General features: G+C 52.9%; 6 protein-coding genes and 2 non-coding genes across 8 annotated transcripts; 2 read left to right on the forward strand and 6 right to left on the reverse strand.

Annotated features, from left to right (window-relative positions):
- The first annotated feature begins 1574 nt into the window (after nt 1-1574).
- BDQ94DRAFT_133035 (snoRNA-binding rRNA-processing protein UTP15) lies at nt 1575-3708 on the forward strand. Its single transcript, XM_026764193.1, has one exon. It carries the CDS (start codon nt 1687-1689, stop codon nt 3310-3312), a length of 1626 nt encoding a protein of 541 aa, XP_026632440.1. The 5' UTR covers nt 1575-1686; the 3' UTR covers nt 3313-3708.
- On the reverse strand, nt 3454-4386 carry BDQ94DRAFT_165133 (phytanoyl-CoA dioxygenase family protein; the record flags this gene model as incomplete). The annotated part of the gene is made up of 1 exon (XM_026770210.1): nt 3454-4386. One exon carries the CDS (start codon nt 4384-4386, stop codon nt 3454-3456), a length of 933 nt encoding a protein of 310 aa, XP_026632441.1.
- Nucleotides 4387-5286: 900 nt separating this feature from the next.
- Nucleotides 5287-6464, reverse strand: BDQ94DRAFT_5335 (uncharacterized protein). Its single transcript, XM_026775993.1, has 4 exons — nt 6120-6464; nt 5932-5993; nt 5578-5868; nt 5287-5524 (listed from the first exon to the last, which is right to left on the reverse strand). Exons 1-4 carry the CDS (start codon nt 6217-6219, stop codon nt 5348-5350), a joined length of 630 nt encoding a protein of 209 aa, XP_026632442.1. The 5' UTR covers nt 6220-6464; the 3' UTR covers nt 5287-5347.
- Nucleotides 6465-7508: 1044 nt separating this feature from the next.
- Nucleotides 7509-11761, reverse strand: BDQ94DRAFT_176935 (U6 snRNP complex subunit PRP24). Its single transcript, XM_026772784.1, has 4 exons — nt 9131-11761; nt 8849-9076; nt 8437-8793; nt 7509-8387 (listed from the first exon to the last, which is right to left on the reverse strand). The coding sequence occupies exons 1-4, from the start codon at nt 11702-11704 to the stop codon at nt 7635-7637; spliced, it is 3912 nt and encodes a 1303-aa protein (XP_026632443.1). The 5' UTR covers nt 11705-11761; the 3' UTR covers nt 7509-7634.
- Nucleotides 11762-13572: 1811 nt separating this feature from the next.
- Nucleotides 13573-13645, reverse strand: BDQ94DRAFT_t12. The gene has a single exon. It is a non-coding gene; the product is annotated as a tRNA-Thr (tRNA).
- Nucleotides 13646-14119: 474 nt separating this feature from the next.
- On the forward strand, nt 14120-14651 carry BDQ94DRAFT_165136 (uncharacterized protein; the record flags this gene model as incomplete). The annotated part of the gene is made up of 2 exons (XM_026770211.1): nt 14120-14321; nt 14383-14651. The coding sequence occupies 2 exons, from the start codon at nt 14120-14122 to the stop codon at nt 14649-14651; spliced, it is 471 nt and encodes a 156-aa protein (XP_026632444.1).
- A 773-nt stretch (nt 14652-15424) lies between these two features.
- On the reverse strand, nt 15425-16136 carry BDQ94DRAFT_133048 (uncharacterized protein). The gene has a single exon (XM_026764194.1). It carries the CDS (start codon nt 15902-15904, stop codon nt 15602-15604), a length of 303 nt encoding a protein of 100 aa, XP_026632445.1. The 5' UTR covers nt 15905-16136; the 3' UTR covers nt 15425-15601.
- BDQ94DRAFT_t11 lies at nt 15431-15503 on the reverse strand. Its single transcript has one exon. It is a non-coding gene; the product is annotated as a tRNA-Thr (tRNA).
- Nucleotides 16137-16140: the final 4 nt, after the last annotated feature.

Genomic DNA, 16140 nt, shown 5'->3' on the forward strand with positions numbered 1-16140 from the left:
GGGTGCCTGGCAAGCCGGCCAATAGCGGGTGTCTGGGGCTTCCCTGTAAAGTCAAAAGATTGAAGAGCCTGGAGAAATCAAGGAACGAGAAATCAAGGACGAACCCCACTCACGAGTAAGCAATTTGCCGCAACTGGGAGCTTGCTATGGAGCAGTGCGATATGGCATGGATCCCCATGCTTATTTCTCCCGAACCAGGCAATCGCACTGCAGACGGAGAAAATTCGGCCAGGCACATAGCTAGATCAAGCCTCCACAATTGATCCATAGCTGGACCCATTCTGTATACCCAAGTATAACTCAAATCCTGCCCGATCAGAATGAAAACGGTCGATGTCTCACTCCACAGTAGTCCTTGGCTAATTTAAGCCGTCATTGTCTGATGGTGACAGCATAGATACCGGTGTTCAAGTGGACCTCAGGTTGGTTGATAGGGCATGAGGCACGGAGGCATCGTCACATCCTAGTCACACTTGACTGTGTTGTAAGGTGGATATCAATTCTGGTAAGGCGTTGATGAGGCTGTTGAGGCTGTTCGAGACCATAACTTCAAGTTGTCCAATGCTTGGGTTTGTGTTGGTCAACGCGCATAAGCCTGTGGAGCAAACGGTGACTGGGACTCAAATTGGGGAGATAGGAGCTACCGGTCAGCAATGGTAACCGAGCAATAGTAAGAGCATTCTCTGACTGGGTCACCGATACTGACTTCGGCCAGCTTTGCAGTAGTTTCAGCTCTTGATTCATGACGTGTTTTGGCGTTCAGCGGTGAGGTCGGTCTGGGCCATCAGATGCGGTCTGGACGTTTGCTGAACTGCTGTTCAATTCTGGTCTGGGTATTATGGCAGTATAGAAAGTAGAAAAATCGAGAGATCTATGTGTTGTCTGTGGGGATTCTCATGGTATGGAGATTCGTGTAGCTGCCTCCGTTGTAGATAGTAGATACGCTGCTGTTAGTGCCAGGGAAGCTGCGGCCCGGACAGACCAGCCGAGAGGTACTTTTGTCTTCCCCATTCATCTTCACTAGGAAGTGAGTAGCAAAAAAGAGTTAAGAACTGTTTATCTGCGTAAACTGACTGTTCGCTATTGAGACAATTGTTCTTCGCCTCAATGGCTTCCAGATTCTTGTTCCGAAAACGCTTCTGGTCAAATACTATTCTACCAAGTTACTCTGGGTGTCTGTATCAGCCGCAAATATCCTTAAGGCTATCTTGCTATGTCTTCTATCTCCAAAGTGCTGAGAAATCAATGGCTAATATCCAGTTACTGACGATGGCCAAAGAGTTCGCACATATTTGAGAACTCACTCATGAGATACACATCGACAACAACTGATGAAGCACGCTGCTCATGTATAGGAGCCATTCAGAGCCACCATATTATACAGCAAGATAGCTCAGCTCCTATGTCTTAGCAAAACTCACAAGATCTTTTCTGATGGATAATGTTTTGCTGATAAAGATCAACTCCAAATGGACTATAGCAGTTTCTCGCGCTAAACCTAATCGGGCGCCGATAGACTTTTCCCGATGCGATAGAGGCTCCGTCCAAAAAATTTCCCCGAACCACTTCGACGACGCCGACAACGTCCAAGGCGCAGGCTGCTGGCTGATCTCTCCTTCTTTATACAAATTAGCAGTCTCAAAATCTACTTTCCATCAATCTATCCCGACTAGGGCCACAGCAGCCATGGCTGCCCCCGTCCTCCCTCTGCAACAGGTCAAGCTGCCGGCGCTGCCCTCGACCCGTTTGACGCCGGAGCAGCAATATTGGAAGACCTTCAAGAATCCTCTCCTCATCCCCTCGCCAGCCAATGGACCCGTCAACCTCATCACGCAACCCTCCGCTCCCTCCTCTGCCTCCGCCTTCCCTTCCCTCACCCAACCCCCCGATGTGTTCACCGTGACCACCGGCGCCCGCGTCCAGATCTACTCCATCCGCACTCGCAAACTCCTCCGCACAATCACCCGCTTCGATGATACGGTACGAGGCACAGATGTCCGTCCCGACGGGCGAGTCATCGCCGTTGGTGACGACTCTGGTACGGTGCAGGTGTTCGACGTGAGCTCCCGTGCCATCTTGAAGACATGGAAGGATCACAAGCAGCCCGTCTGGGTCACGAAATTCTCTCCCAGCGACCCTACATGCGTCATGACCGCCAGTGACGATCGGACGGTACGACTGTGGGATCTGCCCAGCGAGAACAGCCAGAAGGTCTTCACTGGCCATACCGATTACGTGCGCAGCGGTGCATTCATGCCGGGGTCTCTGGCCTCCTCCGGCCTGGTGGTCTCCGGTAGTTACGACCGGACCGTGCGACTGTGGGATCCTCGCGTTGAAAACCGGTCCGCCATGACATTCAAGATGGGCGCAGCGATTGAGACGGTGCTCCCCATGCCCACGGGCACGACGGTGCTTGCGGCGGCCGACAACAAGATCGCGGTGCTGGATATCGTGGCCGGCAAGCCCCTGCACATGATTCAGAGCCACCAAAAGACCGTCACGTCGCTGGCGCTGGCGTCGAACGGCGAGCGCCTGCTCTCCGGTGCGCTGGACGGCCACACGAAGGTATTCGAAACGACCGGGTGGAACATGGTCTCGGGCTCCAAGTACCCGTCCCCCATTCTCTCCCTTCGCGCGATCACATCGGGCATCGCCCAGGAGGACAAGCACATTGCCGTCGGTATGCAGTCTGGTCTTCTGTCGATCAAGACCCGCCTGTCCGGACAACAGAAGATCCGTGAGCGCGAGCGCCGCAAGGAGATGCAGGCGCTGCTGGAGGGCAAGCTGGAAGAGCACGACCGGAAGGCGGCCAAGCAAAAGAAGCAGCGCGGATCCGGGTGGGAGAAGCGCCTGCGCGGACAGGACTTTGTCGGTGAGGGCGTGGACATTGTGATCGAGGGGCGGGACCTCAAGAAGCGGAAGAAGGAGCAACCGTGGGAACTCGACCTGCGCAAGGCGAAGTACTCAGCGGCCCTGGATCAGGTGCTGCGGTCGAACGACAAGACAGCACAATTGACGCTATTGACGGCGCTGCGGCATCGGTCCGCGCTGCGGGCGTCCCTGCAGAATCGCGACGAGGTGACGCTGCAGCCGGTGCTGCAATGGGTGCACAAGAACATCACGGAGCCGCGACTGGTGCAGCTGAGCGTGGAGGTGGCGATGAACGTGCTGGACATCTACTCGGGCAACCTGGGCCAGTCGGCGCAGATCGACAAGATGGTGGAGCGGCTGCACCGGCGAGTGCGCGACGAGGTGGAGATGGCGCATCAAGCGTACCAGACGAAGGGAATGTTGGAGATGCTTGCTGCATGAGCAGAGAGCATAACAGATAACAGACCCAAACAAAACCAAAAAAGCATGACTGTTAAAGTACTATAGTTACTACTATTGGATACCTGGATGGAGTTTGGTGGCTACTACATAGATGATACATACATGCATGCATTTTCCTTCTCAATTATCAGCATACAACCTAGAAAATCCCTCCCCAGTCGGCTGCAACCAATTCCTCTCATCATACCTCCACCCCTCCGCCCCCTCAATAACATGAAACGTATACGCAAACCGACTCTTATCCCCGGCATTCCTCTCACTCTTATGCAAGACATTGCCATGAATCAACACCAACGAACCCGCCTTAACATCCACCACCTCCACCTCCTCCTCCCCATCATCATCACCCTCCTGCACCTCCAACCCCTTCGGAAACCTCCCCCCCGTATTCTCCACAAACCCCGTCCCATCCACCTCCCCCTTATCATCATAAACCCTAACAAACCTCCTCCCAATGCCCTGCCCCCGCCGATGACTCCCCTTCACCATCCCCAAACTCGCATTCCCCTTCCCGGCATCCTGCAAGGCAATCCACCACCCCACGGCACTCGGCGGATCCGTATACAAGAACTCGCTGTCGCGGTGAGGGGGCACGGCGCCCCCGATCCCGGGTTGCTTGCAAATCACCATGCTTTGCAAGACCCTTGGATCCTTGAAGCCCAACGACTTGGCTATCTCGGCATTTCTTTCAGAGAGAGTGATCGATTTGAATGGCTCGGAGAGGGTGTGCAGGCTATGCCCGATTTTGTTCACGGCCTGGTGCTTGGGTTTGAGGAGGCGGGAGGTGGTGGAGTCGATGGCGGACGGCTCGAAGAAGAAGCGCACTTTGTCGCCGGATTCCAGGAAGTAGGTGTCGCCGACGTGTTTGTCTGTCGGGGAGGAGTCGCCGGTGGTGAATTGGGTGAGCGGGTGGGTGTCGAGGGGGAAGGTGGTTAGAAGGTTGTTGGTCTCGGTCAGGCAGGAGGTTATTTCCGAGGGTGTTAGGTAGTCTGGGATGATGAGGTAGCCGGTTGAATTGAAGGTGGCGAGCTGGGAGGGGGTTAGGCCGGGCATTTTGCGTGGTGGTTACTATTTTCTTTTAGTGGTGAGGAAGGACTGTTGGTGAGGATGTTGGTTGTTGTGTGGAGAGAGCGGGGTCGGTGGTGGGCTTCTTATATGAAGGGGGGGCTTATCGGGGTGTGGCTTATCGGTGGGTGGATGGATGGGGTGGGGGTTATCTTTCAGTTGTTCATGTTACTTACTAGCTAACTAGTTGTGTCTGTGGATTGGATCGGCTGATGTGTGAACTGTATTTGGCTTTATGATTTAATAGAGGGTAAGTATTTTGGTATAGTCGAATATGGCATATACAGAGTAGTGATAAAGAGTAAAGGTGGCTCGATGTAATCTCCAACGCTAAAGGACTATAAGATCAATCACATTCACTACATAACGTCCACACTAGATCCTGATACATTACTATTTCAAGTCAAGGAAATCAGAAAACATCAGTTACACAAGCACATGGACTCTACACATTTATCATACCATACAGCTCACATCACGTACAACACACAGATTCTAGACCACCAAATACGGATAATTTTATGCCAGTAGGCCAGCAAGAAACAATACGGGCATGTCTGGAAATCATCTAGAAGTAGTCTGCCACCATACACAGCTACCCTGATCGTTATGACTGCTCTGCATGAGTATTTAAATCAGTTTATAGATATGCGAGTAGGTGGACGGGAGGAAAGGGTGAAGATGATAAGAATGCCCTTATTCGGGGTTTTTTTTTAGTTTCCTGAGATTGTTCGAGGAAATTTTTATCAAATAGGATCAACAGATTCTCAAATAATTATATCACGTTAACTATACCAGCTAGCTACACCGTTTTCAAGTACCAATAACAATAACATCAGGCTGAAAAGCATACTGCAATCATCCACCAACGCCACTCATTGCCAATCATAGCATATTCCTCATTATATCGTCGTATCCATCCCATCAGAGCCATCGGCTCAAAGCTTAATTAGTTGATCTGATCCGGGATCAACTCATACCCACCCTCCGAAGGCAGTGTATTACCCGCGAGGATCAACACTCCGGCGACGAACAGACTCACGCACCAGCTCACGGTGCAGAAAATCCACGACTCATCCAACACCCAGCCAGAGGCGAACCGGTCTTCATTGTCGACGAGGTATGCCTAACCCCTCTTAGCATGCCACCAGTAGGTACGAACATGAGCAGGAAACTCACCACAAGCGACATGCTAGCTGCCTGTACCACCGCCGACAGAATAATCAACAAACTAACTATCTTCCACCCCGACTCGCGCAGGCGCTTCCCCCCAGACAAGACAATCAAATACGCGACCACGCTCATTCCCTCCAAAACGATGGCGAACGACATGAGAAAGCCGACGGAGCGCCACATGGAGCAGAAATAGCGATCGTCGCCGTGGCAGTCATCTTTCTGGGGGAAAGGCTCGCATAGACCGGTTACATGGGAGCAGCGACGGTGGAGGCCGTAGGTGTAACGCCAGCGGGGCTGTATAGTTGTCATTCTTTGTTAGTGGCTGGTCGGACAGCTGGACGGGACAGCAAAACCAACATCGGAATCAGTAAAGGTGACCCATTTTGGAACGACGATAGAGGCCACGGTGAGACCAAAAGCTGCGTGGAGAGACTTGTTAGTTGGTGTTGGGTGCGCGTGCACGAATTGCATCGAGGGCAGGAGAACTGCAGGTACTAATTGCTAGCTCTGTAGCTAGCGAACAGGACGAGCGCCACATTACTTACAGGCCAGAAATACAATCAACGAGGCCGTATAGACAATGGTTTTGGTGAGGAACCCGGTATAATTGCGGTCTTCCCCTCGAGGCACCAGATGGAAATCCATCACGGCGGGGGAAGCAAGCGGCCAGTAGCGATGACGACAACAAGCAGCAGAGCCCGTGCAGGCGATCGGATGGGGCGGTGAGAGGCAACCAAGGGGGGGAGGAAGAGAAGTGAGAAAAGATTAGATTGATGATATATAAGGGAGGGAAATGAGAATCCCGACCGGGATAAGAAAGTAAAAAAAAGGGAATCAGGGGAATCAAGAAGAGAAGAGGAGAAGGGAGTTGGACTAAAAAGCCGGATTGAAGGCAGACGAAGCAGGGCTGGTCAGGTGGTGACAGTGACAGTTGCGCTCGGGAGCTTATCCCCGAAAGCATCAAATCAGTCCATTCAGCATCATATCATCAAGGGAAAACAAAACAAAAACATCTACTCTCGACCTCGAGGACCTCCCACCCCCAAAGAAATACCTCAGCATCGTGAAAAGAACCGAGAGGGAGGGGTGGGGGAAATAGTAAGTAGTGTATGACAAGACTGACCTGGTCATGTCCTCATGGTTCGCATGTCTTGAAGAAAGGGAGGAGGAATATCCCTCCATCTGGTATGATACTTCGTCCATCATCATCTCCACCGGTATTTCCCTCAGCCATCAGCGGACAGACATATAAAACATTCCTACCCCCGAGTGACCGTCGATCCCTTCGGTCAAAGCGCCCTCCTCCATGGCGGGGATGGACTGCCAAAAGGTGTGATGTGCACTGAATTGAAACCCTCTGGCCAACCGGTTCCCGAACGTTGCACTGCAGCTGCTGCCCGGCTTCTTTTGCTCTCTCGATATCCATCATCCATCATGCCAACTTCGGAAGCAAGGGGCCGGTCGTCCATCGGGTCACCAGAGAGCTTATTTACGGGAATTGAGTCTTCATTAGTGTTGCCTGCGGGTCACATTGGCCTATGATTATCTATCATTCGTTCACTAACTAACATCGACTGATCCCTCCTCCTGAGGAATTCCTGCAACTCCCCGACCGGTGGTGGACTTGGTCCGTTCTCAACCTGGTCGGTCCACGTGTGCTTGTCCCCATCGGCCAGGAATGGTTGGTTAGTATGGCCATACATAGCTATAGGATAACGTTATCCCTACTATCTATATTAGTAGATATACAGCAAAGATACCCCCCATCTACAACTGTACAATACACACACAGAACCAATTCAAAATAAAGAGAGTAATAATAATCTACATTCAACTTCAGCCGGCGGCAGGGTTAAGGCTATATGATAATACACAAAGCGGCAAATGCAAACGCATCAGCAAGAACATCTCAACATCAGCACTGGCCGGTAGAAGGTCAAATTCACATCACGCCAAGTCGAAATCTCTTAGCAAGTTTAGCAAGAGGTAGTAGTGGTCATTAGCAAGCGGAGAGGTAACGCCGGTTCCCGCCATGCCATCCTGTGCGCCGCGCCCCTCCCTCAGCCCGCTCGACTCCGCTGGATCATCGCTCGGAAGTCTTCATTGCTCTTTTTCGTGCTCTGCCCCTCGCCCGGGGCTGCGCTGTCGGTCGTCATCGTCGTCGTCGTGGTCGTCGTGGTCGTCGTCTGCCCGTTCGCTGAGCTCGTCGCCGTCGCCCGTTTCACTCCCAGCCCGCCGCGCTTGCCGCCGCGCGCGCCTGGCTGCGGCGGGCGCTTGATCGGCTTTGCAACCGGGAAGAGTCCGCTGGGCTTGTCCTTGGCCTTGCTGCTGCCGCTGGTACCTTGGCTGGGTCCGTTGCTGCTCTTCTTCTCCGCCGTTTGCTTCAACATCTCCGGTACCGTGCCAACGTGCAGTTTCCGCCCCGGGGTGATCTCCTGCCCTTCCAACTCCAGGGATGCCTTGCCCGCTTCATGTACGTCCGCAAATTCAACAATCGCTCCTTGGTGGTCAGGCCGCAGCACAATCTTGATCAGCTTGCCGTACGGCTCGACGAGTGCCCGAATTCGCGCATCATTGACCGTGTCCGGAACGTTCATCAGGCCCAGCGTGCGTGCTTGCCGTTCACTGTTTGGCACCTCCTCGCTCGCCTCACGCCGAGCCCCGTTGACCTCGACCGACGGGGACCGGGTCCCAACGCGAGACAAGATGGTTGTCGCGCTTCGTTTGGCCCCTTGCGGGGTGGACAACTTCACATGAAGAGGTCGCGAGCGGAACTGCTGCTCGTGCATCACTAACGACGCCTCAGCTTCCTCCTGCAGACCGTATTAGCTAAAACCCTCGCGCATCCTCCGGGACACCTACCTTAGACGAGAAGACCACGTAGCAGAAGCCCTTGCTGCCGCCGTCCACCTTGCGCGGGATGCGCACCAGCTCCACAGTTCCAAACCGTAGAAATAGCTCCTCCACGTCCTGCTCACTAGCTTTCCAGTCGAGGTTAGACACATGAATCTCGCGTCCTTCGTACATGGGTCCCTGACGGTCCTGCCTGCGAGTCGGGTCCGAGATCTTGGCAACCAGATGCAGGCCATTGCCCACTGTCGCCCCGTCTAACTGCGTGGCGCTATAAGCTTCTCCGGCCGTCTTGAACTGCACGTAGCAGAATCGCCGGTGCGTGTTATACTTGAGGGACGGGAAGCGGATATCGATGATCTCGCCGTGCTACAGAGTCGGTTAGCCAACGTTTGGATCAGTGCAACACCGGGGGGGAAGTCACCTCACGGAACAGGTCGCGAATGTATTGTTCATCAGCTGTCGCTGGAAAGTTGGTTACAAACACCGTAGAACCCGATCCGAACTGAACCTCAATTGTATGCTCATCAATGATCTTCTGGTCACGCGTCTGCGCGACAACAGCCTCATCTTTAGAGTTGAACTCGATGATGGCTGTCTCGGACTTTCCGTCATCACTGGAAAGCATTTTAGCACTATTTATCGTACCACACTGTAACTCGGTTAGCTAACACAGCCCTAGAACACTCAGTAAGGGGCAACTCACATGGCGGAAGAACTGCCGGACTTTGTGCTCAGTAATGCCATGGGGTAGATTCTTAACGACGACCGTTGCATTTTCGCGATCACGACGAAGCGCGACCGGCTCTGCGGCGACGGGAACCGATACTTCGGCCTCCTCTGCACGAGCTCTTTTGGCAGGGAGTCCGTTCATGCCCGTTTCCTCCTCCCGTTTGCGCTTTTCCGCCTGCGTGGTGGCTTGTTCCACAACGGCAGCTTGTTCGGCCTGCCGCGCGGCCAGCTCCCTTGCGTCGCGCTCGCGGCGCGCAGTCACGGCTCTCATCGCTTTGCGCGTCTCCAAGATCGCCAGCTGCAGCTCATCCGAGTCCTCGTAGTCCTCGCAATGCGCAATGTAGGTCTGCATGATCTTCTCGGGCCAATCGAGGTCGGTTCGTTTGATCGCTTGCTTCAGCACCGCAGTGGCGTAGCTGGGGTTCGGAGTGCGCCGGGCGGCATCGATCGTAGTTTCGTTTTGAACAAACTTACTCCAGGAGATGAGCTCCCACTCGTAGTAAGTCAACCAGAACTCGTAGCTATTGCCACGACGTCCCACGAGACCCTTGAACGTCTCCCGCGCGCTGTCCCAACTGCCACTCTCGCTGAGATAACGAATGTAGATGCGCTCCAACCGGAATAACGGGTCGCCCTGGTAGTTTCGTCCGTACTTCTTCTCGCCCAGTTCCTGAACGCTTTCGATAGCCGACCGGATACCAACCTCCGCCACATCGATGTCTTCGTCAGTAGAATCGGACAGGAAGGCCCGCCGACGGAGGTAGCTACACCATGCCGTATGCACTTTCAGTACTTCCTCCATACCGCCCGCATCCAGCAGGCCTGTACTGGTGGCCTTGTGCTTGATATCCGCGATTTTGGAAAACGACTGGCCTTCCCGCTCGGAGCTGAGCAGGTACTGAGACCAGAGGCTGCCGGAACAGGGGCAGTGCCGGGTCGCACGGTCGAGTGTGGAAATCGTTGTGGTATTGGTATTGCCATGCATGGATTCGTCGATGAGGAACATGATGAAATCTTCCCACATGTTCGCATCGGTCGGGAAACGCAGCACGGCGCGCTGGTATACCGCGTTAACTAGGTCGAAGTTTGTGTGCCGCTTGCGACGGTTGCGATTGAGCTCCCATTCGAGGTACTCAGTGAACACAACCCATTCCTGTCCCATGTCGCCCGCCTCGGCCGCGTTGCGCAACCGGATCTCGAAGTCCTCGCGGGCGGAGTACGTCTCCTTGCTTGCTGTGGAATATTTCCCGGCCATTTCTGCCATGATATTCTCGTAGTTGGCGTTATAGTATGTCGAGATAAACCCGGAAAATAACTGGAAGGTTTGATCCCAGGTAGCATGAGGAGTCGCGAGACGAAGGTCGAAAAGCCCTCGTACATGGTTGATCTTGTCCTGTGATGGGTTGCGAGAGAGGTCTTGCACGAGCAAGTCAAGGAAACGATCCCAAACCAGGTGGCTGTCGTGAATTCTCCACCGCGTCGACTCGGCACCTCGTTGCCACACGTCGAGGACGGACTGCCAGGAAAAGACTTCGCGACCAACCATGCGGTCTTCCTCGGTCCACTGGCTTTGGCTGGCGTCTCCGTTGGCCGAGTTGTAGAGATACAGGAGCCACTCGCCGTAGATGCCCCACAGCTTGGTGCTACCGTATTCTTCCTCGATCGAACGCTGACAGAGCTCCATCACTGCGATGCGCTCTTCCACCGACTGTGCCAGCATGCTTTCATCCTGGATCCACTCCGCCCACAGATCTTCTCCCATGGCGAACAATTTGTCCATCTCCTCTCGAGCCGTCCGCATGTCTTTGAGCAGATCGTACTTTCGGGGATCGCCATGGATGTCGGGGTTATTCGGAGGGTAAACGTGGTTGACGAAGCCCGCATGCAAGAGGCGAACGAAGCGAACGTGCGCGTCGTACGACTGAGGGTTTTCCTGAATCTGAGCGAAGAGTTCTGTCGCCTGTCGCTGGGCGTTCGGGACCAGGGAGGTATCCATATAGCTTCGACGAGCGCTTTCACGCGGGCCATCCGACATGGCGATATCGAAGGAGGAGCGCGGGGTAGGCGTGTTGTGAGAGATCGGGTTGACGTGGGGGTACATGGTGGAAGGGGACAGCTGGTGCTCGTACGACTCGGTACTGCGCAGGATAGGGGCATTGGATCGCTGCGGTTGATGGTGCTGCATTGACGCCAGGTCGGCCAGGGTGTCCATGCCGGGGGTAGACGGTTGTCTTGGGGGAGGGAGGTCAGCCGCTGGGGGAGTACCATTCCCACCTCCCACGCTAGGACCGACCTTGGGACTTATGGCGGGCGGCGAAGGTTCAGGCAGGTGGGATGGAGCATAGACATGCTGCGCAAGCGGCGAGGAAGTCATGCCTTGCTTGGTCGAGCCGGGGCGACTCTTTCGCAAGGGCTTCGGATGAGGAGCAGAGGTCGGGGCAGAGGAAGAGGAATTATTGGGGACGGAGGAAGAACCCGCAGAAGGGGTTGAGCGCCCGGACTGTGAATTGGCATCCTGGGGCGAAAGGAGTGAATTGATGTCCATCATCAAGACTGTGGCCGGACTGGCGGGGGAGGGAAGAAGGACCAGGGAACGCAAATGCCAAAGCTGATGGATAGAGGAAAGAGTCCAAGCGCCAGCGAGCCCGGTGCTGACGTAAGTAGCAGAGCCGGGAGGGAAACGAAGACCTCAGGCAGAGATTCAAAAGGGTAAAAGGAAAGGATGTAGTAAATAAAGGAATAGAAAAAGGAAACCTAGATTAAATGAACCACCGCAAGACGCCTCATCAACGAGTCCATTCCTGCACCGGTTCACAGCCTGTCTTGTTCAGACCTTATGACCGGGCGAAGGTTAGCTGTCCAGGATTTGGCCGTTCCTTGTCCTGGTCCTGGTCCTGGTCTTGAAAGGTGGAGGGGTGGCCGGAGGTTGACAGTAGAAATGATGGAGTGGAAAGGAAGTAGTCCCGAAGAAGAACAAAGACAATTAAAGTCTGGAAGGGTGTGAGGGAAGTATGATAAGTGGAAAAGAGAATCAGAGATGTAGAAGAAAAAAGAAAAGAAAATCAGAAAGAAAAAAAAGGTGTGGATCTAAAAGAAAAATAGAAAAAAGGAAAACTAAACAATTGACGGGATGTGGTGAATTATGATAGTTGTTGTTAGTTCCTCTTCCGTTTCTTTTCTGTTTTGTATTTCGATTGTCTATTTTGCTGGTTTCTGGCCCTTTTGGTAGTTTGTCTGCAAGTAGAAGAGAGCTTGACGAGTTGGGCGCTTGCGAAACGCTGCTAAAGTGAGGCGCGGACGGAGGGAGAACGAGAACGAGACACTTCTGCGTGGAGGGACCGACGGACTCCCAAGGCTTAAGGCTTAAGCTCTCCTGGTCCGAGCGATAGCGAACCTGGACGGGCTGGTCAGCGGAGAAGTTCTCGGCGGGAACGGATGGGGGAAAGGAGGAGAAAACGGGTCGATGGGGGCAGGAAGCATACAGGGCACAAAAGGAAACGTGGGAACAACACGCACGGGAAGTCCCTGGATAGCAGAGGATGAAGGGAAAAAGGGAAGGAAAGGGTGGGAGGGAGGAGAACGGAAAAGACTAGAGTGAGAAAAGATATGTGAGGCCGACGAGAGAGAGCAGTGGATCGACGCGGTGGAAATGGGAGTTGAGCTCGGCATGAGAAAAGCTGAGCAGACAGACAGCAGTAGCAGAGGGAATGGATCAAATAATATTGACTAACAATCAATCAATCAATCACTCACCAACAGCTTAACTGCACCTACTATATCATCTCTATCTATCTACCTATTTACCTACCCTCCACTTCGGACTTGAAGGAAATAACAACAGCAGATAAAAGCAAAAAAGGGAAAATACACTCACCCACCATCTGAAACGATCCAGAGCTGTGACGATCCAGCTAGTTAGGTGCTAGCCAACCATGCAAGTGCCTGGAATATCGTCATCGTCATCGTGAAAAAGAAAAGGGTGCACGGGGAGGGGAGGTTCCTGCTTTTTCCCCGCCAACGACCTCGGTGTTTCTCCCTATATCTTGCCCCTACTATTATTGTTTGTTGTCTGTTACTTCCATGTATCTTTCTTCCCCAATGGTTGGCTATACTGTGTAAGCTTGGAGGAGAATATAAGAAAAAGAAACGAGGATAAATAAACAGGCGTTGTTTACGAGCTACCCAGACGGTCAAGTCATAGATGAGTTCCTTGTTACCTATCTACTGCCCCGGCTCAACCCCCCCCCCCCCCCCCTACTACACCTCTACAAGGCTAGCGATGCAGGCTCACACTCGGACTCGAACCGAGGATTTCATCTTAACTAGTGATGCGCTCGGCGAATAGTCCCCCTGTTTGATTGGTTCTGCGGCCTGTGGAGGCTTGACGATGTCACGGAATGACGAAAGAGCAAAAAATGCTTCCACGCGGATTCGAACCGCGGACCTCATGATTACTAGTCATGCGCTCTACCAACTGAGCCATAGAAGCTAGTTGTTACGGTCAGCTCGCATCTTATGCTACATGTCCGTTTGGCTAGATAATGACAGCATCCAATGGTCTTGGGCTGTCCGCGTCTTCGACACAGATGGTTTATTACTGCTATCATTACTACTCTATACGAATACAGCTTGAGACATGTTAAGGCATAGTATCCGGTCTTGAGGAAACCCGTGTTCATTTTCTGCTCACTCTGTCATTTCTTCCATGGCCTACAGCTTGCCGCCCTTGCATGATGTTTGCCGGCTTTCGGTGCTTACTATATATACTAACACTATCGACGCTGTGCTATCACGACGGTGACCATTCATTCACAGGCCAATAAGCACACCAATTGCAATAACAACAACCACCACAATGGTGCTAGTTAATGACACACAAAGCAACAGACACCAACCAAAGCCATTACCGTAATCATCATAACGCAGTACACCAAAATCCCATCCAAGCAACACAGAACCCACAATGCCAGCAGAGGTTCATACTCACCCCGTCAGCACGCCACATGCGGCCGGTCGAGAACAAAATTCGAAAGCAGAAGCACGCAGCAATAGTCAATGCACGGTCGGTGTCTCCGCTGTGTCCATGCGGACGCATGAGAGGGGTCACCTAGCATGTGTCACACAACAGGCACCTGTGGGAAGTGAGGTATCAAAGAACATCGACGGTATATATATACTACCAGCGGGAACATCTTCCTGCAGGGTATATCGCTGACACTTCAGCAGGAAAGCACCCTCAACAGAAGTCCAAGGATACCTTGCTGAGGCCACTGCTCTCCGATATGATACCTCACGATCGGTATGGCGAAGTCACCAATACCACAAAGATCAAGAATCCCTGCCAACACCGTGCAAGGCAGAAGCGCCCACGCCATGTGTATGCCTTTTTCTACCCCGACCTTCCATACAGCACCCTTCCCACCCTCAGATCGCACCAATTGCCCCCACACATGCAAAAAGAGCACAGCCAGCCACATTCTGCAATCCTAATCTAACCTCGCACTTCCCCACCCACTGCTCGGATAGCACCCTTACTTAGGTGAGCCCCAGCATACACAGCAGGCTTTCCTTGAGCCAATTACCCCGCGTCGATACTGACTCAGTCAAGGTGACCAACCAATTACGAAGCAAACCCCCTAGTCTAAGTATACCAACGTGTATCGTCAATTGGCCCAACGTTGTCCTCCCTAGCAGACACTATTTCTTGCCCACACCTGCTGTATAACCACCCGCTGCCCACCATCACGGACATAACTCGGCGCCGCTAATATACAGCTACAACCAAAAAAAGGCCTGCGACGGCCATCAATTATTGAGACATACAAGAGAGTTCTTGGGACATTGCTCCATCCCGAGACCTCGACTGAGAACAAAGAAACAATAAGGCTCCTTGTATACCATTCGAGGCTGGCGCACGGTGTCTCAATCCATACCAAGGGCTGCCGACACCCAGCAAAACGCCACACAAAGTCACAAAGAGACCAGGAGAAGGTAGGGAACAGGCAAAAGTTAGCCACAAACCACAGCAAAGTATGCAAGCGATCCCTGAATCTCCAACTTAATTCCTATACCCATCTTACAACCGGTGCAGAAGCTTATTGCTGGTAGATCACAAGACCCGAAATATCTCGCATGGGGCGGTAATACTTCGCAAGGCAGCTGACCAATGACCACTTACTCCAGCTGGAAAAAAAGTGTACCTTCATCATCAGCACCACCCTAGAGAGATGGGCTAATATGGAAGTGACGGGGCAAAAAGTGAAAGGGCAAAAAATGCTTCCACGCGGATTCGAACCGCGGACCTCATGATTACTAGTCATGCGCTCTACCAACTGAGCCATAGAAGCTAGTTGTTGTTAAAGGGCTGCTAGCTTCCTATAATATTGAGATAGCCAGCAATGAATAATATTGCTTCTATGGATGGTAATAAGACGGGCATCAATCATCAGACATGCATGAACAGAACAGGGGGACTATCACTAAGCCGATAGGCCATGGAAAAGCATATCAAATGATAGCAGTCTGCATGCTCCAGAAACTTTTGCGGCTGGAATTCACTGCAAAAGCAGGGAATCTCGACTTTGATCGATCTTTCGTGCTGTGTAACCGGCCAGTGATTTAGCTCGGGAGACGGATAACTATAAATGGCCAGTGGCTGGAGGATCCAGACACTCAGGCGCGATCCGAGCCCTGAACGATGCATGGCCAATTCTAAACTCTGTTCTCGGCAGACATGGATGGATGGCATGTAGTACAGCTACTGTAGTGGGAGGGCCTGGCCGGCTGCTACCTGAACGGGCAAAGCGGGTTAGGCCGAGGCCACCACACCAGGCCGGGATATGAAGTCATTGTGCAGAAAAGCCTTACCCCGTGATTGGCAGGACCGGGATTCCCTTTCCAGCCAGAGCCACATGATCCCGCCGCGGCTTACCCTTCCAAAAACAGACTAGCGCCTGCCTTGCGGCATGGAATCTTGACCCCGGA

This window comes from Aspergillus welwitschiae (assembly GCF_003344945.1).
Source record: "Aspergillus welwitschiae strain CBS 139.54b unplaced genomic scaffold BDQ94scaffold_1, whole genome shotgun sequence".
Lineage (NCBI taxonomy): Eukaryota > Fungi > Ascomycota > Eurotiomycetes > Eurotiales > Aspergillaceae > Aspergillus > Aspergillus welwitschiae.